The sequence below is a fragment of the Pollachius pollachius genome (assembly GCF_949987615.1).
Source record: "Pollachius pollachius genome assembly, chromosome: 1".
NCBI lineage: Eukaryota > Metazoa > Chordata > Actinopteri > Gadiformes > Gadidae > Pollachius > Pollachius pollachius.
Genome location: NC_136934.1, coordinates 11190815 through 11211291, shown reverse-complemented (window position 1 = coordinate 11211291; position 20477 = coordinate 11190815). Strand labels below are relative to the sequence as shown.

At 42.7% G+C, this 20477-nt stretch overlaps 1 protein-coding gene across 1 annotated transcript; it reads left to right on the top strand.

Annotated features, from left to right (window-relative positions):
- Window positions 1–5488: 5488 nt before the first annotated feature.
- Window positions 5489–20207, top strand: stxbp1b (syntaxin binding protein 1b; the record flags this gene model as incomplete). The annotated part of the gene is given in 20 exon segments (XM_079752836.1): window positions 5489–5525; window positions 7862–7911; window positions 8035–8116; window positions 8567–8643; window positions 9171–9249; window positions 9740–9843; window positions 11137–11285; window positions 11818–11902; window positions 12342–12472; window positions 13618–13725; window positions 13943–14003; window positions 14222–14287; window positions 14874–14954; window positions 16422–16560; window positions 16849–16958; window positions 17183–17202; window positions 17204–17282; window positions 17974–18059; window positions 18812–18969; window positions 20089–20207. Coding segments are annotated over 20 exon segments (1821 nt in total).
- Between the last annotated feature and the right edge of the window lie 270 nt (window positions 20208–20477).

Below are 20477 nucleotides of genomic sequence, written 5' to 3'. Positions count from 1 at the left end.
GAGGCTGTAAACCAGCCATCAACAACACACACTCCACATACACCCTCCACACTTAGGTTACAAGCATATCTTGCGTTCTGTATTTTTAAAAATATATCCATCTTTAAAACTTTGTCCCTGATCAGGGTAACTATGTCCTTAAAAAGGCTTAAATGCCTTCAATCATAATCAATAACACTTTTACTTGCATGCAATCCAAAGGTCAATTAAAGGTTCAAAAGATAGTGGCACACATTTCCATCACGGGTAGAGAGACAGCAAACACACAATCATACTGTGATCCAAGCACACCTTATATTTATATACACGTACAACATCAGCCACAATTCACTAAATGTTGCTTGTGTCATCAAAACAAACTAATTGATACATCCTCAACACTCACACAACTCTCATACCAGGTTAAACAGACGGCTGCTATAGCTATAAACAGTATAATATTGTAGATAGAGATTCCACTTTGTGATTCACATATCGGCTGGGATTGTACATGAATTTTGAAGTTTTAATGAGAACTTGTAATCATCTTGTCATTCAATAGTTTCTGATGTCAGTCTGGCACGAAGCATGGAGCAGAAACGAAGTGGGTCTCCACAAGAAAATGAAGGGGAGAGTAATTCCGATGGAGACGACATCCCTGTCCAAAAGAAAAAGTCCAAGACCAGTAAGGAATCCTACTATCCTATACTATATAATGATGAAAACGCTGTTTGTGTGTATATTTGTCCATCCATCTGTCTACATTTTTCTCTTGAGTAACACACCCAATCCATGTGAAATTGTACATGGGGATTGGCATAGGCAGAGGATGACAAGGCTACTTTTCTGAAACATTTCACTATATTGGTAAAGTACAGTGCAGGACAATACAGTAGTGTACAGTAGGGCACAGTATAGTAGCGTACACTAGCGTAAAGTACAATAGCATACAATAAAGTATAGTACACTAGTGTACAGTAGCATAACAGCATACAGTACATTATAGAGCAGTTAGGTCTGTTTATGTAGAATCCTTTCCAATTGGATGAGACGTTCGAGAGGCATTCTATGACGCACTTTCAGTGAGGATATCATGCACATCCCACATCCACTCCGAATGTAGAACTCTTGACTGATCACAAGCAATCACTGTGCGATAAGCTACATGTGACTGTTAATTTCAGCAACATTTACTTGCACCTTCCAATGTGCGTTACGCGGCAACCATGAATCCTGGGCGCTTTATCTGGAACTATATTTGCTACGTATTCAGACTGTATTTGAACGAAATGAACCTTTTTGAAAACTTTATCTGGTGTTTATTTAGTAATTAGTTGTAAAAGGAATTGCTGTATAAAAGCAATATAGCGCTCGTTTTCGTGAGGAGGTCTGTGGATATCCCCATGGCTGTGGTTTGGCCGCAGCCATGGGCGACGGACATCCTCACTCACTCGCGCTATATTGTCTAAGTAACAATAAAGCAATAAAACACGACTTTAATGCTCTCTTGCCTATGGCAGCACAGCAATAGTTTAGCTGTTCAATTGATATTATGTATTGAGTTTAGTTTTTGACTCTAAGAAATGCAGTTCCTAAAACTCACATTAGTGTGGAATTTCAAATAGTGAACATGCGTATGTATGGTAGTTCATCAAAAATACAGTTTTGAATGCCAATCACAAAACGCAGTCGGGACTAAGTTGTATAATGGACTTTATTTGAGCCAGACTTAACAATTACTGTGCATTTATGTCCTAAACTAACTTTTCATTCATTTCTTATTTAGTTCGCAAGCCACAGAAGAAGAGGCCCTGGGAAACTGAGGAGACAAATGCCGTTGAAAAGCACATGAGGAACTTCATTTTGACCTGCAATGTTCCAAGAAAGGAAGACTGTGATAAGTGCCTTAAATCAGAGCCAGAAGCACTAAAAAATAGAGACTGGAAGGCACTCAAATTCTACATCAAAAATAGAATTACTGCACTAAAAAGGAAAATGTAAAACATTTCAGTTTTCATCAGGTACAATAGAGAGAAATGGGGGAGAGGGGGACAGGAGATAGAGTGAGGGGGGGGGGGACCATAGAGAGAAGGAAGGAGGGAGAGAGGGAGGGAGGGGGGGGACCATAGAGAGAAGGGGAGAGGGGGAGAGAGCGAGGGAGAGAGGGGGAGAGGGAGGGAGAGAGAGACCATAGGGAGAGGGAGGGACCATAGGGAGGGAGAGAGTGAGGGGGGACCATAGAGAGAAGGGGAGAGGGGGAGAGGGGGAGAGAGAGAGAGAGGGGGAGAGGGAGGGAGAGAGAGACCATAGGGAGAGGGAGGGACCATAGGGAGGGAGAGAGTGAGGGGGGACCATAGGGATAGAGGGGATAGAGATTCCTTGTTCAGAATCTTGTCGGGCGGTTCATAGGCCTACTGTATTTGAGTTGACACTCAATAAAGAGCTTTTAAAGTATGTTCAGGTGATATAATTCTAATTCATGTGTAGAAACCTCATCTATCTATAAATGGCTGTCTGTCTGGGGCTCGTATATCTCTCTGACCATATGTCAGATCGGCCTAAAATTTCGGATACGGCTTGCGCATGGGCCGATGGTGTGCATCCTCAATTGAAAAAAAATAATTCAAAACCTTTTATGAAATGATTTTACATGCAAGCCCCAAAAGGTGCCAAATAAACACAGAAGTAATGCTACTACGCAACGATTGCGTGCAGGTGTTGTGCTACACGGTGAATACTTAACCGGCTGGCGAAAACGTCAACGCATTCCCTTTCAAACAGGAGTTGTAGGCTTTGTGACAGGCTGGCACTGCACTTGACCAAACAGTTACGCTGCGTTCCATTTGTCTCGTGAAGTCGTCGCCCGAGTTGTACTGACGCGAGAACATGACGTCACTTCCTGGGTCGTACTATTATACAAAAGGTACTGAATAGAGAATCAAATATATATAGCATAGCATACAAACCTGTTCTATAATGCCTGCACCATACATGATCCAAACTTACTATCACCCAACTCTAATTTTATGACTGTAGGTAGGCCATATCACCTTCACGTTTAGACTAGGTCTGTGGCGCAGGTGTCAACTGTTGGTCAACCCACAGTCTGTTTGTGGTTGTTTGTCTGAGATTATTGCACCAGATAGTGGTCCTGTCTAGGGATGTCAGAACAGCTGTTCCCCAGAAGAATGATATACCTGAGGAGTGTGTTAAGATGTTCCTCAGAAGAATAGCAAATCCTGAGATGTGTGTTTAGGGTCCCCAGAAGAATAGCTATACCTGAGAAGTTCCCACATAGGAGGTCCCAGTCAGGTCTGAACCCAAGTTATGAATATTGTTAATTTGAAGTGATATTCATGCTCCTCAAGTGCATCTAAACATGCCAGATTTTTTTCAGAGGTGTATGATGTCTAGGAAGGGTGGCTCCCACAATGTAGGTTCCTGTCAGGTTGTACCACAACGTGACAAAGACAAGCCTGTGTGTGTGTGTGTGTGTGTGTGTGTGTGTGTGTGTGTGTGTGTAGTGTTTTAAGAGTGGTTGGTTGGCTGCTTTTTTAGGTGCGCACTACTGCCCTCTCTCCAGCATAAGGCCTTTCTACACTGCCAAGTGGGCTTTCTTGGTTCACTGGAGAAGGCATGGCTGCGCACGGAGTTGTTGCCGAATGTTTTAATTTTTTTATGAATGAAGACACCTGCATGCAAGAACGAGTTCACGTCTGAATGTAGGCTACAAACGCGATTAACTATTTACAAGTGCAAAAACGCCAACATATTCTTTATTTTACTGACCACTTTTGGGTTAGGGACGGGTTAGGGTTTTTTATCCCGACCAAAACATCGTAAGGACAGTTCCTCTGCGTCTCTCTCGTAGATCGCACCATCTTTCAACGCCTTTTTTTAATATGACTGCATCACCTTCTCTCACATGATCAGCAGCTCGTGGATTTTACTTTCTCCAGTTAGAACTGCACATGATATCGCTGCATTGTCTCTGTGGAGACAGTGCAGCAACACCTCTGATTGGATGACGGATCTGTCGCTGACTGAAAAGTTGAACATTTTTCAACTTCTTGACGAAGCCGACGGATCCAACGGAACGGATGGATCCACAATGCATTGCGGCCCCGCCCCATTCAAAGTCAATGGGATCCAGCAACGGATGGATGCAGTGGGCAAGAGACTTGATTGAAGCTCCACAGGATGTCATAATGGGGGTAGCGGCCGTGCCTTATCACATGGAACCCTTTGCTTCTCAACGCTCCCCAGGGGGTCAAGAAAACGGGCCCAAACCAACAAAAGGCAGCTAGAGAAACGGAATGTGAAAACAGATATACATCACACGAAACACAAAGGTTTACATTTTAGACCCTGAAGAAGAGCAGGGTGGCAAGACCATACACAATAGTAAACAAAGCCTAAGTTCATAAAGAAAAACGTAACAACATGTGGATTTTCCATCACAGTAATACACATTGCATCTATGCAAGCAAACAACCTGGATCAACTGAGAATGTACTTGATTCTACCTGCGCTAAAATGCCTGGTCCTCTTTTGAAAAGCATCATGACCAGAGCCAAAGTCAGGAGAATGTAGAAATTCCTTTCAATTGACTAGTAATTATGTAAAGGGGGTTTTATATAATTTGTATAGTTATAGGCATGACATTATAGTTATAGTTACGCTTGATATTACCATGACAGTCATTACGCTACCTTTGTTATTAAAAATTGCCTGCAAAGTTCAATTGTGAAATAGACAATTAAACCCTAGTCATTATAAATCATTGTGTTCATTTCACTTACCTTTTGATTCTGTAAACAATGTTAAACACTATACTATTGAATATTAAAGAATATTTTCTTCGTTTTCATTTAGCCTACCCTGAATGCGCAGGAAATTCTGTAAAGCGATAGCAAGCAGGTAAAAACTGTCGGAACAGTTATTCTTGACAAGTAATCACTAATGATCGCTATTCATACAATCATGATGATCATAGGATATGGACCTGTGTATTAACGAATAATGCATCCTTTACTGCCCTCCTGTGGACAAAAGGCATAAATGCAGCCAATCAGTCAGTTCTTTTTTTTTTCTTTCATTTCTTCTTTGTTTTGTATGTTTATTCTTATTTTTTTATTTAATTTTTTTATATATTCCTTAATATTCTAAGTATCCCTCGGAAATAACGTGGGTGTCAGTCAGATATGACTATCGACTGAAAAGGGAAAAATAACCTGTAACATAGTTTCCTGTTAATCTCCATAAATTGACCACGCAACCAGATACATGGCCTCATTTACTTGGCCAAATAGGCCTATCTGGTCACTATATCAAACCACAGTGAATGAACGCTTTCATGAAGGCTTTTGCTTCTAAGCGGTTTACAGGAGGAGTCCGTAAATCTGCGCGCTTTACGCATTTCCCGCCAGGCCTCAGGTAGGTCCCGCCCCCTACCAGTTCAAAGCCGGAGTTGGATTTAGGAGAGCACGGAGCGTAGAGACGCGTCACCATGGCACCCCTCGGACTAAAAGCACTTGTTTGTGACAGTAAGTGCGAAAATGTTTAATTTACTGTAGGTTGATTTGATCCTACCTAATAAATCCGAAAACTAAGGCCTATGCTACGTTACTCTTTGAAATGCTGTTGAATGACTACAGTTTCTTCCCAAAAGATTGCGCAAAAGGCGCGCATCAACCCTCCATCTACTTAACGGCCTCTCCTACCAAATCGCCTCACTCCAGAATTCCAGATTTTTTGGAAATTATCTTTGAATAGTGTCGATCAATTCACCTTTGAGCTTTTATTCTCTTCATAATACAGGTAGTTTTGTGTCAGAGTGCGGAGTCCTGGTTCTGCGTAAATCCTTACGCGCTAATCTGTGTCTGTAAGGATTAAAGTACTCCAGTTCCTCTTGTGCGATAGCGCTGTGTTAGCCTGCTCTATGGAGTCGACCGGACTACTATTGGCACGAACCGTTATTGTGCATCAGAACGGTTCTAAGCACCAGGCGCTATAGTGTATTTTGTCTCCAGCTTGTGATGTCTATTGTCACGCACACTGTAAACATTCCATGGATGACCATCAGGCTAAACCCCCAGCCCACACAATGTCCTATATATGGTGGTCAGATGGAACAAGTGATAACTTGCCAGATATTGTTTAAACTCCAGTGCCCTATTTTTGTTCAAGGGTAAATTGTATCTGTTCATGTATAGATCGAACAATTCAATCACAATTTTGTTTGTGCCATTGTACAATACGCCTACTTCTCCAAAGTGATGGTGGTGCTAGTTGTGGTGGTGTAAATGATGGTGTTGATGCTGTCAGTGGCGGTGTGACACAAAAAATGTAACAACGTGTGTATATTCCTTACTTTAAAGGCAGTCACTGTGAAGTTATTTGAAATTTCACAATTAAGCCATATGCATATCTACGCATTAACAAAATATTATTTTGTTTGTGTGGCGCACATGCTTGATGGATATCGTCTGTCTCCTGAAGCACCAGCCTGGCTGGATGTAGCCACGTCCTGCGGGGGCGTTGTCTCTGTCCTGTCCTGTTTTTGTCCAGCTCTCACCTAATCCTCTAGTAATGAGATCCACAGAGCCATTCACTGTTTCCATGATGGAACCCCATGGCTTCATTTTCTTATCATTTATTATCTATTGAATACACTGATTTCAGAAACGTGTCGTAAGGGCCAGGGCATCTTTCTCAAAGTAGATGCTACTGGTATGTGGACATTGGGGGATCAAACCCAGTACCTAAAAAAGTAAATAGTTTAAGTGTATAGTTTGGTAAGGGCTGTTATTTCTATCTACATGTGGCTTCAGTGCGCAACATGGCACAATGTTTTTTATGCTAGCCATACAAGTCTGAGCTTATGCTGGTCACGTGTGCGTGACCTGCTGTATGTTATCAGATGTATGTGGGTGCTAGTGTGTGTGTGTGTGTGTGTGTGTGTGTGTGTGTGTGTGTGTGTGTGTGCATGTGTGTGTGGGTATGTGTGGTTATATGTATGTTAGTATGTGATCAGATATGTGTGTGTGATGTAGTTCTGTGTAGTTCTTGTTTTTGATGGTGTATATGCGTGTTTGTATGTGTGTTACTATGTGATCGGATATGTGTGTATGATGGTCTGTGTGTGTGTGTGTGTGTGTGTGTGTGTGTATGTGTGTGTGTGTGTGTGTGTGTGTGTGTGTGTGTGTGTGTGTGTGTGTTGTGTGTGCGTGTGTGTGTGTGTGTGTTGGACATCCCATCGACTGACATAGAAAGATCTGGAATAACGGAGCGTTTGGATAAGAGGATTGGGAAGAGATTATAGCCAGTGATTGCTATGGGTCTCTCTCTCTCCCTCCCTCTCTCTCTCTCTCTCTCTCTCTCTTTCTCTCTCTCTCTCTCTTTCTCTCTCTCTCTCTCTCTCTCTTTCTCTCTCTCCCTCTATATCCCCCCCTAACAAACATAAACAGGCAAAAACACACACACATCGGGAAGTAAACACTGCCAGGCATAAGGGTTATATTCCCTGTATAGCTAAAATGGTAGAGCAAGGCATTAACACTGCCAGAGTTAGGGGTTCTATTCCCTGTCCAGTTCAATTGGTAGAACAAGGCATCCACAATGGGTTAGGTGTTATATTCCCTGTGTAGCTCAATTGCTATAGCAAGGCATTTACACTGCCAGGGTTATGGGTTATATTATCTGTGTAGCTCAACTGGTAGAGCAATGCATTATCACCACAAGGGTTAGGTGTTCAATTCCCACTAGTCCTCATAAAACCCTCAATCAGATGCCGTGCTGTAATGCTGTTTGTGGGTGTTGTCTAAATCGATCTTTGGATGGTTGAAATATAATGGCTGCATGTCTGTACTTTTCTCTGCAGAGATCATGAACGATGTGATCAGGAAGGCCAGAGAGAAGGGGAAATGGAAGGTACACACCGTTCTCCCTCTCTTCATACTCAGTCCTTAATACATCGAAAGGCATGCATGTGGCATCGGTCGAACTTACTTCAATGGGTGTGTGTGCGGGGGTGTTTCCATGCTAACAATGCAGGTGTTGGTGGTGGACAAGCTGAGTATGAGGATGATCTCGTCCTGCTGCAAGATGACCGACATCATGTCAGAGGGCATCACGAGTAAGTACCCCACTGACCCAGTATTTTACCCTCTTACCCTGTTCAATTCGGTTCAGATCACATGCCAATTCAGTTCAGTTCAGTTCAGTTAACTTTCCAATTTATTCCAATCGAGTTAAATGAAATTCACAAAACAAAACAATTAAACTCAATTCAATTTATTTAATCTCAAAATCCTTCCACCCGTGGTTTAGGGTGAGGAAATCTCTCCATGCTTCCTATTCATAGACTATATCACAGAGTGTGTATCTGTCGTGCTTCCTAGTCGTAGGAGACATCAGCAAGTGTTTCTCTCTCTTTTGCTTCCTAGTCGTAGGAGACAACTCCAAGTGTTGATCTGTCATGCTTCCTAGTTGAAGGAGACATCAGCAAATGTTAATCTCTCCTTGTGGGGCTTCCTACGTGTAGGATACATCACCAAGTGTTTATCTCTCTTGTTGTGTTCCCTAGTCGTAGAAGATATCACCAAGAAGAGAGAGCCTCTTCCCAGCATGGAGGCTATCTACCTTATCACGCCCTCAGACGAGGTGAGAATGAGATGTGAACAGATGTTTCATAAAAATATATATAACAATATTCTCAAAGCACACTGGACAAATACCTTAATTTCAGATGATTATGTTGATAGAAAAACATCAGATTATGGGAGATTAATTTTACTATTAACTATTATTTAATCATTGTTAGTAACTGGTATAAGCGGAATAAACCGCTACATGCATTTAACTCTGTAAGATTACAGTCATACAGGTTTCAGATGGGGCGTATATTACAGTCATACAGGTTTCAGATGGAGCATATAGTATTATAGTCATACAGGTTTAAGATGGAGCGTGTATTACTGTCATAAAGGTTTTAGATGGAGCGTAGATGACTTTCATGCAGGTGAAGCATGTATATATATATATATATATATATATATATATATATATATATATATATATATAGCAGTTAAACAAGTTTTAGATAGATTGTATAAGACAGTCATAATGGTTTCAGGCAGTTGATATCACTCCTGTTTTGAACTCACCCCTCTGTGTTGTGTGTCTCCCAGTCAGTAGATGTTCTGATCGAAGACTTCAGAGACCCCAGGAACCCGCAGTACAGAGCAGCCCACGTTTTCTTCACCGACAGTAGGTCACCAAGCGTCCAAACGCCATCATCACCACCTTTAGTCACATACATAAAGGTGGATTTCAAGTGGGAAATGGCTTTTAATATAAGATTGTTTCATATTTGACTCTTTTATTAATGTATTGTTGCATTAATGCTGGTACTTTAACATTTGGAAGTGTAGTTCACTGTTTTTATATTCCACGTGCGTACTTTTAATTTACAGAGGAGAACAGTTTGTAGAGATATCGGAGGATTACCTCAAAATATTTGTGTGTCTCCACCTTAAGTACAATTTGATAAACAAGCTAAATTGTATTTAAACATTTGTCAAGTATAATAGAATATATTTGAATGAATGCTTGATCGAACTGTGATTCATCCACCAGAGCTTTAAACTTTGAGTAGAAAAGACTGCTATGTTACATTCAACATCCCAAATATGCCAGGCTGTAAGTTAACAACAGTGTTTCTGATCTCTGAGTAACTCTGGCACATTGCTCCCCACAGCTATCCCAGACACGCTGTTCGGCCTGCTGACTAAATCCCGCGCCTCCAAGGCCATGAAGGCCCTGACAGAGATCCACGTCTCCTTCCTTCCCTATGAGTCTCAGGTAGGTCGCACTTACACTTATCTCGGCTCCAGCAGTCCTACTATATCCGGGTAAGAGAAGGCTCAGATGCCAGCCCGGAAACCAAAAACTTCAAGGGTCAGAGTTGGACCCTAACTCTTAAACCTCTCCCTAATCCTCACCCTCTCACCTCACCCTAAGCCTTACCCCTCTCACCCTAAACTTCTCCCTCATAACCACCCGAACCCTCTTGCCCTAAACCTTAACTTACTCTTTATACTACCTTACCACCCTCTCCGGTACAAAGAAACAAAGGAGTTATATTCTTTGTTTCAATGTTATTGAATATAATTCCGGTTTGTCTTTGTATGTGTGCGTGTGTGTACTAATTCCTTATTTCTCAGGGATTGTTGTATTATGGTGACAGACCATAATAAATAATATTTAACTTGAGCTAAGGAAGGGAGGGGCCTTGAATATTCCTGATCATCTTCTCATCTCCAATCCTCAACTACTTCCCTGTCTGTTAAATCCCTAATGAGTGAGGGTTGTGGGGGGATGTAGCCTTCTGGATCTGCCTCTAATCCGCTAATCCTCATTGGGCAATTGAAGTGTAGCTCTCACTCGCTTTACCAATCAGGTTCAAGGTGTCATAATGAAGGGGATTGTTTTGTTTTGACGGCTTTCACAACAGATGACCTCTTGTGTGTGTGTGTGTGTGTGTGTGTGTGTGTGTGTGTGTCTGTGTGTCTGGCATGCATGTGTGTGCATGCATGTGTGTGTGTGTGTCTGGTGTGTATGTGTGTGTGTGTGTCTAAACGTGTCAATCATATTCTGCATGTGTAGAAAGCATGATTAACTAACTTTGGGTGTGGGTGCGCATCCATGTGTGGATGGGTGTGCTCATGCATGCGTCCTCGTGCATATGCATGTGTGTGTGTATGTGTGTGTGTGCGCGCACTTGTGCATGCATGTGTAGGGCTGCTCGATTATGGAAAAAAACATAATCACGATTATTTTGGTCAATATTGAAATCATGATTATTCAAACAATTATTTTTGAGTTTAAAAACATGATGTTTTTATTCAGCATGTCTCTCCCAAAAACACTTTGTAACTGAGAAATTTTAAATTTCGCCTTAAAGTAATACACAAAATGGTCAAGTCTAAAATAATGTACAGATATGTATCCAGCTGTTCTGCACTTTCTATAAAACATAAAAAAACAAAAGAAAAAAATCAAAAAATTGATTATATTAGTTTTTTGATTGTTTGACGCTAAAATCGGAATCAAGATCGAAATTGGATTAATGGCCCAGCCCTAATGTGTGTCCAGGTGTACTCTCTGGACAGGGTGGATGCGTTCCAGGACTTCTACAGCCCCTACAAGGCAGACGTGAAGAACAACATGCTGGAGAGATGTGCGGAGCAGATCGCGACTCTGTGCGCTACGCTGAAGGAGTACCCGGGCATACGTTATCGAGGGTAGGTCCCAGTACACAGACACCTGGATCTATGTGTTGTGTTGTGTGTTGTGTGCATGCTGTGGGGTTTGTGGGGGTAGTATGTGGTTTGTTGTTATATTGTGTGCATTGTGTTGAGTTTTGTGTTTGTTGTATGTGTGTGTTTTATATGTATGTGATGTGTGTAAGTGTGGGTGTGTTATATGTATTGTATGTGGTTTGTGCGCATGTGGGTGTGAATGTGTGTTGTGTGCATGTTGTGTTGCATGTGGTTAGTGCGCTGTGTTTGGAGTGTTGTGTTGTTGAAGTCTCACTCTCCCATTAGTACGGCTAAATAAGACGTTTTGGTTGTCTTTTCTGTCATCTCCTATTTCAACCATTTGACATTTGTAAATGTGTTACTATGGTGATTAAATACTGCCTGGGCAGAAGAATGTAATGTAGCAAGTACGGTCAGAAAAGCTTTTATAGCACATTGAATTCTGTGTTGCTATTACACAATAACAGCTGTCAAATATAAATATGCAAATATATAAAGACTGCGTGCTTGACAGGGAGTATAAAGACTGCGCTACGCTAGCCCAGATGCTTCAGGATAAACTGGATGGCTACAAAGCAGACGACCCCACCCTGGGCGAGGTACGTAGATACCATACGTTAACTTCCAAACATCACCCCCCCAGCGGAGCAATGAATGCCAAGTCAAGGACAAGATGCCAACTTCCCCAACCTGACCTGTCCAAATGACATGTATACAAATACATGTATGCATCACAGTAAAAAGCTCTGTGATGTTGCACTAGACCTTGTAGCACTAGACACTTTTCAGCTCCATGCTCATTTTCAGGGTTGACACACTGTAACAGTTTGAACACAGATTGAATTATAAAATGATACACATAATAAAAAATGGCCTTTTGTGACATTTGAAATATGTTCACCAAAGGGACAACCAATAAATAAATAACCTAGCAGTGTCTATCTGTGTGTGTGTGTGTGTGCGTGCGTGCGTGCGTGCGTGCGTGCGTGCGTGCGTGCGTGCGTGCGTGCGTGCGTGCGTGCGTGTGTGTGTCTCCAGGGTCCGGACAAGTCTCGTAGCCAGCTGCTGATCCTGGACAGGGGGTTTGACCCGGTCTCCCCCGTCCTCCACGAGCTCACCCTGCAGGCCATGGGCTATGACCTGCTGGGCATTGAAAACGACGTCTACAAGTAAACACAAACAAAACACGCACACACATACACACACACAGTGAACACGATAAGCACACAAGCCCTAAAGAACCAAACACTGAAATATAACTAAACAGATGCTTTCCCTTTTGGATGTGCGTTGGTCAGTACCAACATTTTTGTACAACATAACTGAATCATCATACAAGCACTCTATGAAATGTCTTCTCACAAAAACCAAAGGGCTGTATTGCTAGTTTACATTTGAGGCAATCGCGTCCACTGGAAATGTTCTGAGGCAGAACCGGCACCATGAAGGGATTCTGACAAATGTGATTGGTAGAGGAAGCTCTGAGGGCAGGCTGGATGATTACGATAGTTAGATCACCTCTCTATACCCAGGTATCAGATGGTCTCTCTCTGCTCTAAGTGAAGCTCTCTCGCCCCATGTATGAGAAGGTCTCTTTCTCTCTCTCTCTCACCTCTATGTTAACCTCTTCCTCCCCAGGTATGAGACAGTCTCTCTCTCTCTCTCTCTCTCTCTCTCTCTCTCTCTCTCTCTCTCTCTCTCTCTCTCTCTCTCTCTCTCTCTCTCTCTCTCTCTACTCTAAGTTAACCTCTCTCTCCCAAGGTATAAGACAGTCTCTTTCTCCTCTCAGTGTAGCTCTCTCCCCAGGTATGAGACGGTCTCTCTCTCTCTCTCTCTCTCTCTCTCTCTCTACTCTAAGTAAACCTCTCTCTATCAAGGTATAAGACAGTGTCTTTCTCCTCTCAGTGTAGCTCTCTCCCCAGGTATGAGACGGTCTCTCTCTCTCTCTCTCTCTCTCTCTCTCTCTCTCTCTCTCTACTCTAAGTTAACCTCTCTCTATCAAGGTATAAGACAGTCTCTTTCTCCTCTCAGTGTAGCTCTCTCCCCAGGTATGAGACGGTCTCTCTCTCTCTCTCTCTCTCTCTCTCTCTACTCTAAGTTAACCTCTCTCTATCAAGGTATAAGACAGTCTCTTTCTCCTCTCAGTGTAGCTCTCTCCCCAGGTATGAGACGGTCTCTCTCTCTCTCTCTCTCTCTCTACTCTAAGTTAACCTCTCTCTATCAAGGTATAAGACAGTCTCACTCAGACAGTCTCCAGGTGTGAGACGGTCTCTCTCTCTCTCTCTCACCTCTAAGTGAACCTCTCTCTCCCCAGGTATGAGACCAGTGGGATGGGGGAGGTGAGGACCAAGGAGGTTCTGCTCGATGAGGACGACGACCTGTGGCAGAGTCTGAGACACAAACACATCGCAGAGGTCTCCACGTGAGTCACACACACAACCTTCTCCGCTTGCCACTCACTGATTTGAATTCTCCATCTACCTTGCCTTATTCTCCAGTCTCCTCTCGTCTCTCTCATTTGTTTTCCCCTCGCAGCCTCTCCTCTTGACTTTCTCCTTCATTTATCCACCTCGTGTCCACCCATATCCCTCCCTCATTATCTTTTGCTCATTATCTCCCTGTCTCTCTGTCCTCTCCAGGGCTGTGACTCGCTCTCTCAAGGAGTTCTCAGCTAGCAAGAAGCTGAGCACAGGAGAGAAGGTGGGAGAACATGGGGGTGGTGGGTGGTTTGGGGGGGGGGGGGCTCCATCAGAGCCGCTAACCATCACATTTAATGAGCGTTCCGTCAGCCAATGCTTTGAGCTGGGAAACGCTGCCGTAATAATCAATGGGTTGTGGGTGATGAAATGAGGGCTTTTCCGGTGTTAGGCCTGGTTTGGTCTTCTAGTCAGCTTACCATGTCTCCTGCTCTCCTCCAGACCACCATGAAGGAGCTGTCCCAGATGTTGAAGGCTATGCCCCAGTATCAGAAGGAACTGAGCAAGGTGAGGAGGAGGAGGAGGAGGTGACACCCTGTTTCACGTGGTTCTTATTCCATGTACTTCTACTCTACTGTACTATTCTATTCTATTGCATTCTATTCTCAATACATCACAACAAATAACGTGTATGGAAAATCATATTTGGCAATAATGCACTTTATGAGCTCGGTTCCATTCTACCCTACTTTACTTAAATCTCTTTGACCTTACTGTTATGCCCCCACTCTACTCTACTGTACTCTATTCTACTCTAATCTTTTCCACTTTACGGCTCTATCCAACTTTAACCTATTTTATTCAACCCCTTATCTACTCTAATCAATTACGCTTTAATGTTCTACCCACTGTATTCTTATCTATTTCATATTTTTTGTATTCTATTCTACTCTCCTAAAATATGTTGCACTATTCTCTATTTTTTTATTTCTTTCATATACCATCCAGATTAACTTTTTTCCCTCCCAGAATATAGCGAGTGTATATTTCCATAGACAACATATATTTGTACATGTATAGGAACATGTGGTACATACAGTGTTTTGGGGCTCATTGCGTGTGTGTGTGTTTGTGTGTACTCTCTGGTCTGCAGTACTCTACTCACCTGCACCTGGCTGAAGACTGCATGAACCGTTACCAAGGAACCGTGGACAAGCTGTGTCGCGTAGAACAGGTAGGGAGTGGACAAGCTTTGAAGAACATGTGAGGGGTGGACACGCTGTGTGGAATAGTGATTATTTAATGGACCACTCTGTTCCTTGTTTCTTATTGGCTGGCGGTGATGGTAAAATACAATCTCAACACAAACCTGTGACCGCTTAACAATTATTTTTTAGAATGAATGTGCCGGCAATCTCAAAGTATGCTATTGTGATGTTGCTTGGCAACCTTTTTGCTGTTTTGAGGAACTGTATTGCTTGTTGGGAGGATTATGCTTGGTTTTAAATAAGTGATGGCATTTTATGTTGCTATGTGTAAATTAGGTGAAATGTTACTAGGCAGTAAAACATTTTTAAACAGCTTTTTAAAAAAAGGCCTTTTTGTTTTATAAAAACAAAACGCCACTACAGGCCATGATTCGCAGCGATTTTAGGACAGCTAGGGGTCTTTGAAACCTGAGCCATCATTCTCACCATTAGTAACTGCTTGACGGTGTGTCGCTTGTGTGAGGAATTACAGCAGCTAGCGGGGTGGGCTAAGGTGAGACACAGACCTTAAAAATGTAAAAAGGAAAATTTTGGCAAGATAAATGTCTGGGATTTAATTAATGACTGCTGCTGTCTTTCGTTTCTTCTTCTCAAGCTGTGAACTTGAATAGTCTGGACATGGTTGAATATATCTGCAGGAATCTATGAAGAAATTGATTAGTTGAAAAAGATGATAGATGAAAACTAATTGTCACATCGATTGCAAAAATGTAGCATGAAAGTCATCATTCAGACATCAAAACTTAAATCTTTAAAGAAAAAGGATATACTATCTTTCAGAGTAAGAAAAGAGCTTTAGGTTCTAACGAACATTGACATTATGTAACTAAATCTGTTTCGATATGGCACAATATGTGGGCCAGATGAAGGGAAGGGTTTATTGTACGCCATATGGACTTTCTCAGGGTCAAAAAGCATAACAAAGCAGCTCTCTGACACAGAAATATAAAACAATGCTTACATCTCAGGGCTCTATGATGATGATGATGATGAAGATGATGGGATGATGAGTATTTTTTCTATCTTGATGGCGAAGGTCAGGATGATGGTAATGATGATGATGAAGATGACGATGAGTATTTTTCCATCTTGATGAGGCTGAGTATTATTCCACCGTGGTGGTGGTGTCAATGATAATGATGACAATGATGAAGATGATGATGACGACAATGGGGTTGATAATAAGGCTGGGTATCAATCCATCATGATGGTGGTACTGTCGATGATGATGATGATGATGACGATAATGATGATAAGGGTGAGTAGTGTTCCATCATGATGGTGCTGTTGGTGTCGATGATGATGACGATGACGATCATGATGATAAGGCTGAGTAGTGTTCCATCATGATGGTGCTGTTGGTGTCGATGATGATGACGATGATGACCACAACGATGGTGATGATGAGGCTGAGTATTACTCCATCTCCCCAGGACCTGGCGATGGGTACAGACGCAGAGGGGGAGAAGATCAAAGACCCCATGCGGGCCATCGTGCCAGTGCTGCTGGACGCCAACGTCTCTGTCTCGGACAAGATCCGCATCATCCTGCTCTACATCTTCCTCAAGAACGGTGAGCAGTGGGCGCACGCAGACAGGAACCTGCACTCCTGTGCCATTGTGACAGAATCGTAATACAGTTTTTGTCTCACAAGTGGTAATGAGGACGTTCTCTCTGGAATTCTCCCATTGTGTTATTTTTGTGAATGGATTATTCTTTTTTTACATAAAGTAATAGTACAGAGAGTTGTAAATGCAATCTCAATGCATTCGAGCACTGAGCATGGTTGTGTGTGTGTGTGTGTGTGTGTGTGTGTGTGTGTGTGTGTGTGTGTGTGTGTGTGTGCGTGCGTGTGATCAGGTGTCAGTGAGGAGAACCTGTGTAAGCTCCTCCAGCACGCCAACATCCCCCCAGAAGACAGTGACATCATCTCTAACATGGCTCACCTGGGTATGCCCATCATCGCTGAGGTGAGGACCCGCCCACAAGAATACATTCCACAACAATATCACACATGACAACACACACGACCATACATTCATCCTGTGTTCAGATATATATCCACTGAAGGAAGATACGTTATGTTGATTCATCACTCAGCCATAATTAACACACAGAACTCTTTCATGCAGTCAATTTTACTGGAATGCTGTTGAGTTCATCGTGGAATAAGGTAGACCGCTTTCGTTCTCAGGGAGTCCCCAAGAAGACCAAGACCCGACCGCAAGGAGAGGGTCAGCGAGCAGACGTACCAGCTGTCCCGCTGGACCCCGCTCATCAAGGACATCATGGAGGTACAAATATCGGCCCCAACTGTCGCACCCCAACTATCTTATCATCAATCACTGTGCCAACTCTCTTTCCCAACTCTTTATCCCTTACTGCATATCGATCACTCAGTCTCAACTATCTGTTCTAACTCTCTGGCCTAACTCTTTATCCCTTACTGCATAACAATCAATAAGTCTCAATTATCCATCCATAACTCTCTGTATAATCTCTCTGTCTCAATTATCTATCCATAACTCTCTGTTCAATCTCTGTCTCAATTATCCATCCATTATTCTCTTTTCCAACTCTTTATCCCTATCGATATATCAATCACTCTGTCTCACTATCTATCCATAACACTCTATCCCTACTTTCTATCACTAACTCTCTGTCCCTAAACCTCTATCATAAATGGCTATCTTAACTATAACAAATTTAAAGAAATTTGTTGCCAGAAATGTATTTCTTTACTCAAAGTAGATAGAGAAGAAAAACTAATTTAACTTAGTTGACAATTTTGTTTAGCATGTGTTACTGCGATATTAGTCTGTAGTTACTGAGTCAAAACTAGTCACTGTAGTATTATTGTGTAGATACAGAGGTAAAACTAGTCACTGCAGTATTAGTCTGTAGATATTGAGGTAAAGCTAGTCACTGTAGCATTAGGCTGTAAATACTGAACCACCTGTTGAGTGTCACTGTGTGTCTGTGCAGGATGCCATAGAGGATAAACTGGACCCAAAGCTTTACCCCTACATCTCCCAGCGCCAGGTCTCGTCCAAGTCCAGCGCTCCCTCCAGGTACTAAGAACTTCAGAGGCCCCTTAGGCACCCCTTTAACAGAACTTTAGACGGAAGGAACTTCAGTGTAACTATTCAGAGAAAGAAGGAGCTTCAGCATAACTGTTCAGATACTGAAGGAACTTTAACATAACTGTTCAGCGACAGGTGAAACTTTAACAGATCTATTGGTTTAAAAGTCAGTTCGAATGGATCAGCATTTCCTGTATCAAATGTTACATCACAAATATTACGAAGTCGACTACACTTGGATACAGACCAATTGGATACACACACACTCTCACACATGTACGCACGCAACACTCATATAAAGACAGACAGACATTCACACACACACACACACACACACACACACCCACACACACACACACACACACACACACACACATTATTTCACAATCATTATTCAATAAGGATGTGTCCCTGGGATTTTCTGTCTGGTATACGAGAAACAAACTGGAATGCAAGACTCTTGTTTGCAATGTTTGGTTCGCCTAACAATGTCCAGTTTGTACGCTCACCAGACCAAATAAAAATACAAATATAAAATATCAACTAATATCAACCCCTGAATCGGACCAAGTCTACCGAATTGTAGGCCTGAAAGCCCCCTAACAATACAGTGAGTTCATACCTTATCAACATGGGTGGCCCCAGGGGGAATAGAACCCCTCACCGGGGCAGTGTTTAGTGCCATGCTCTACCAGTTGAGACCTTCACATTCATTAAGTTTTCCCTCTCCACCTCAACAGCAGTGCTCGCTATGGAAACTGGCACAAGAACAAGGGCCCCACTGAGATGAAGACGGGCCCCAGAGTGCTGGTGTTCATCATCGGGGGCGTGACCTACAGCGAGATGCGCTGCGTCTATGAGGTCACCCAGGCCAACGGCAAGTGGGAGGCCATCATCGGTGAGTCAACCCCCCCCCCCCCACAGTGAAGACGGGTCATTACGGAGCAAGTAGGGGCTGGACAGAGAATAGAGACAGGTCAATAAGGAGCAGGTAGGGGTTAGACAGTGAATTCACAAAGGGTCATTTAGGAGCAGGTAGGGTCTAGACAGTGAATATAGAGACAGGTCATTAAAGAGCTGGTAGGGGTTTGACAGTGAATTCACAGACAGGTCATTTAGGAGCAGGTAGGGGCTAGACAGTGAATCCAGATACATACAATTAAGGAGGTAGGGGTTAGGGGGCTTCTTGCTTAAGGATTCCTACAGGAAGACTGCCAACATTGGGGATTGAACCAAGAACATGTTGGCTTGGAGTCTAACAACCAAGTCACTACGGTCTCCTGTCTCCAGTTTGAATAACTTGTTTTCTTGTCCTTTTCAATATCTTTCCCAAGCTATCTTTGCATGCATAATATTTCACTGAAAAATGGTTCACCACAACAAGAGGGTTAATATCAATAGCATCAATAGGGACCAGAGAGGTAGTTTGGCACTGAAGTGAGTTATTTGTATAGAAAGGGGTCCTTGTTTTCTCTTCTGATGATTCATCCATTTTTAGACTTAATATATGTCCCTTCTGAATCATATTAACCCCCTTGTGGTCCCTCAGCAGAGAAACAGTATGTAACTGTGGAGAGAGAGAGAGAGAGAGAGAGAGAGAGAGAGAGAGAGAGAGAGAGAGAGAGAGAGAGAGAGAGAGAGAGAGAGAGAGAGAGAGAGGAGAGAGAGAGAGAGAGAGAGAGAGAGAGAGAGATGAGTCAGTATGTCCTCAGTACGGGCAGGAAATTAAATGATGTATTTTATGTTCAAATGTCAAGCTCCATCTACCCATCCATCTACTGTATCTATGTATATATATATTACCTTCAATTTAATGTATCTCTATATATCCATACATAGACACATCCAATATCTTTTCTATGCCTCACATAAAACTAAAAAAAAGCTTAATACAGACCCCAACACCACAAACTACTTCTGGCAGACCTCCTGGTCGAGAGACATTCACTTTGACTGTCTGTAACGTCTGAGAGAGAGAGAGCGAGTTCAACACAGTCGACTATCTCTGATACTTTAGGCGCCACCCACATCCTCACCCCCACCAAGTACCTTAAGGAACTACAGCACCCAGACTTCATGGACCCCAACGCGCCCCCTGAGGGTGCGGAACCCCCCGCCGACCCCCCCGCGGATTGAGGTCACGGAAGTAAATACGGAGACCGCCGTTTGTGATTCATCACCACGACCACCTTCTCCTCTTCCTCCTCCTCCACCCCCTGTACTGTAAATCCGCCTTCCCCTAGCTCACCTCCCACGGATTAAACTACAATTATAATTAAATAAAACCTTTTTATATTTTGTCATCAACCATTATATTTTTTGTTTGTGTTTTGACGCCTCCCCTTTAATTCACACGAGCCCTGTGTTTGTTTATCCGTTGTATTTATTTACTTAGTCCCTGTTTGT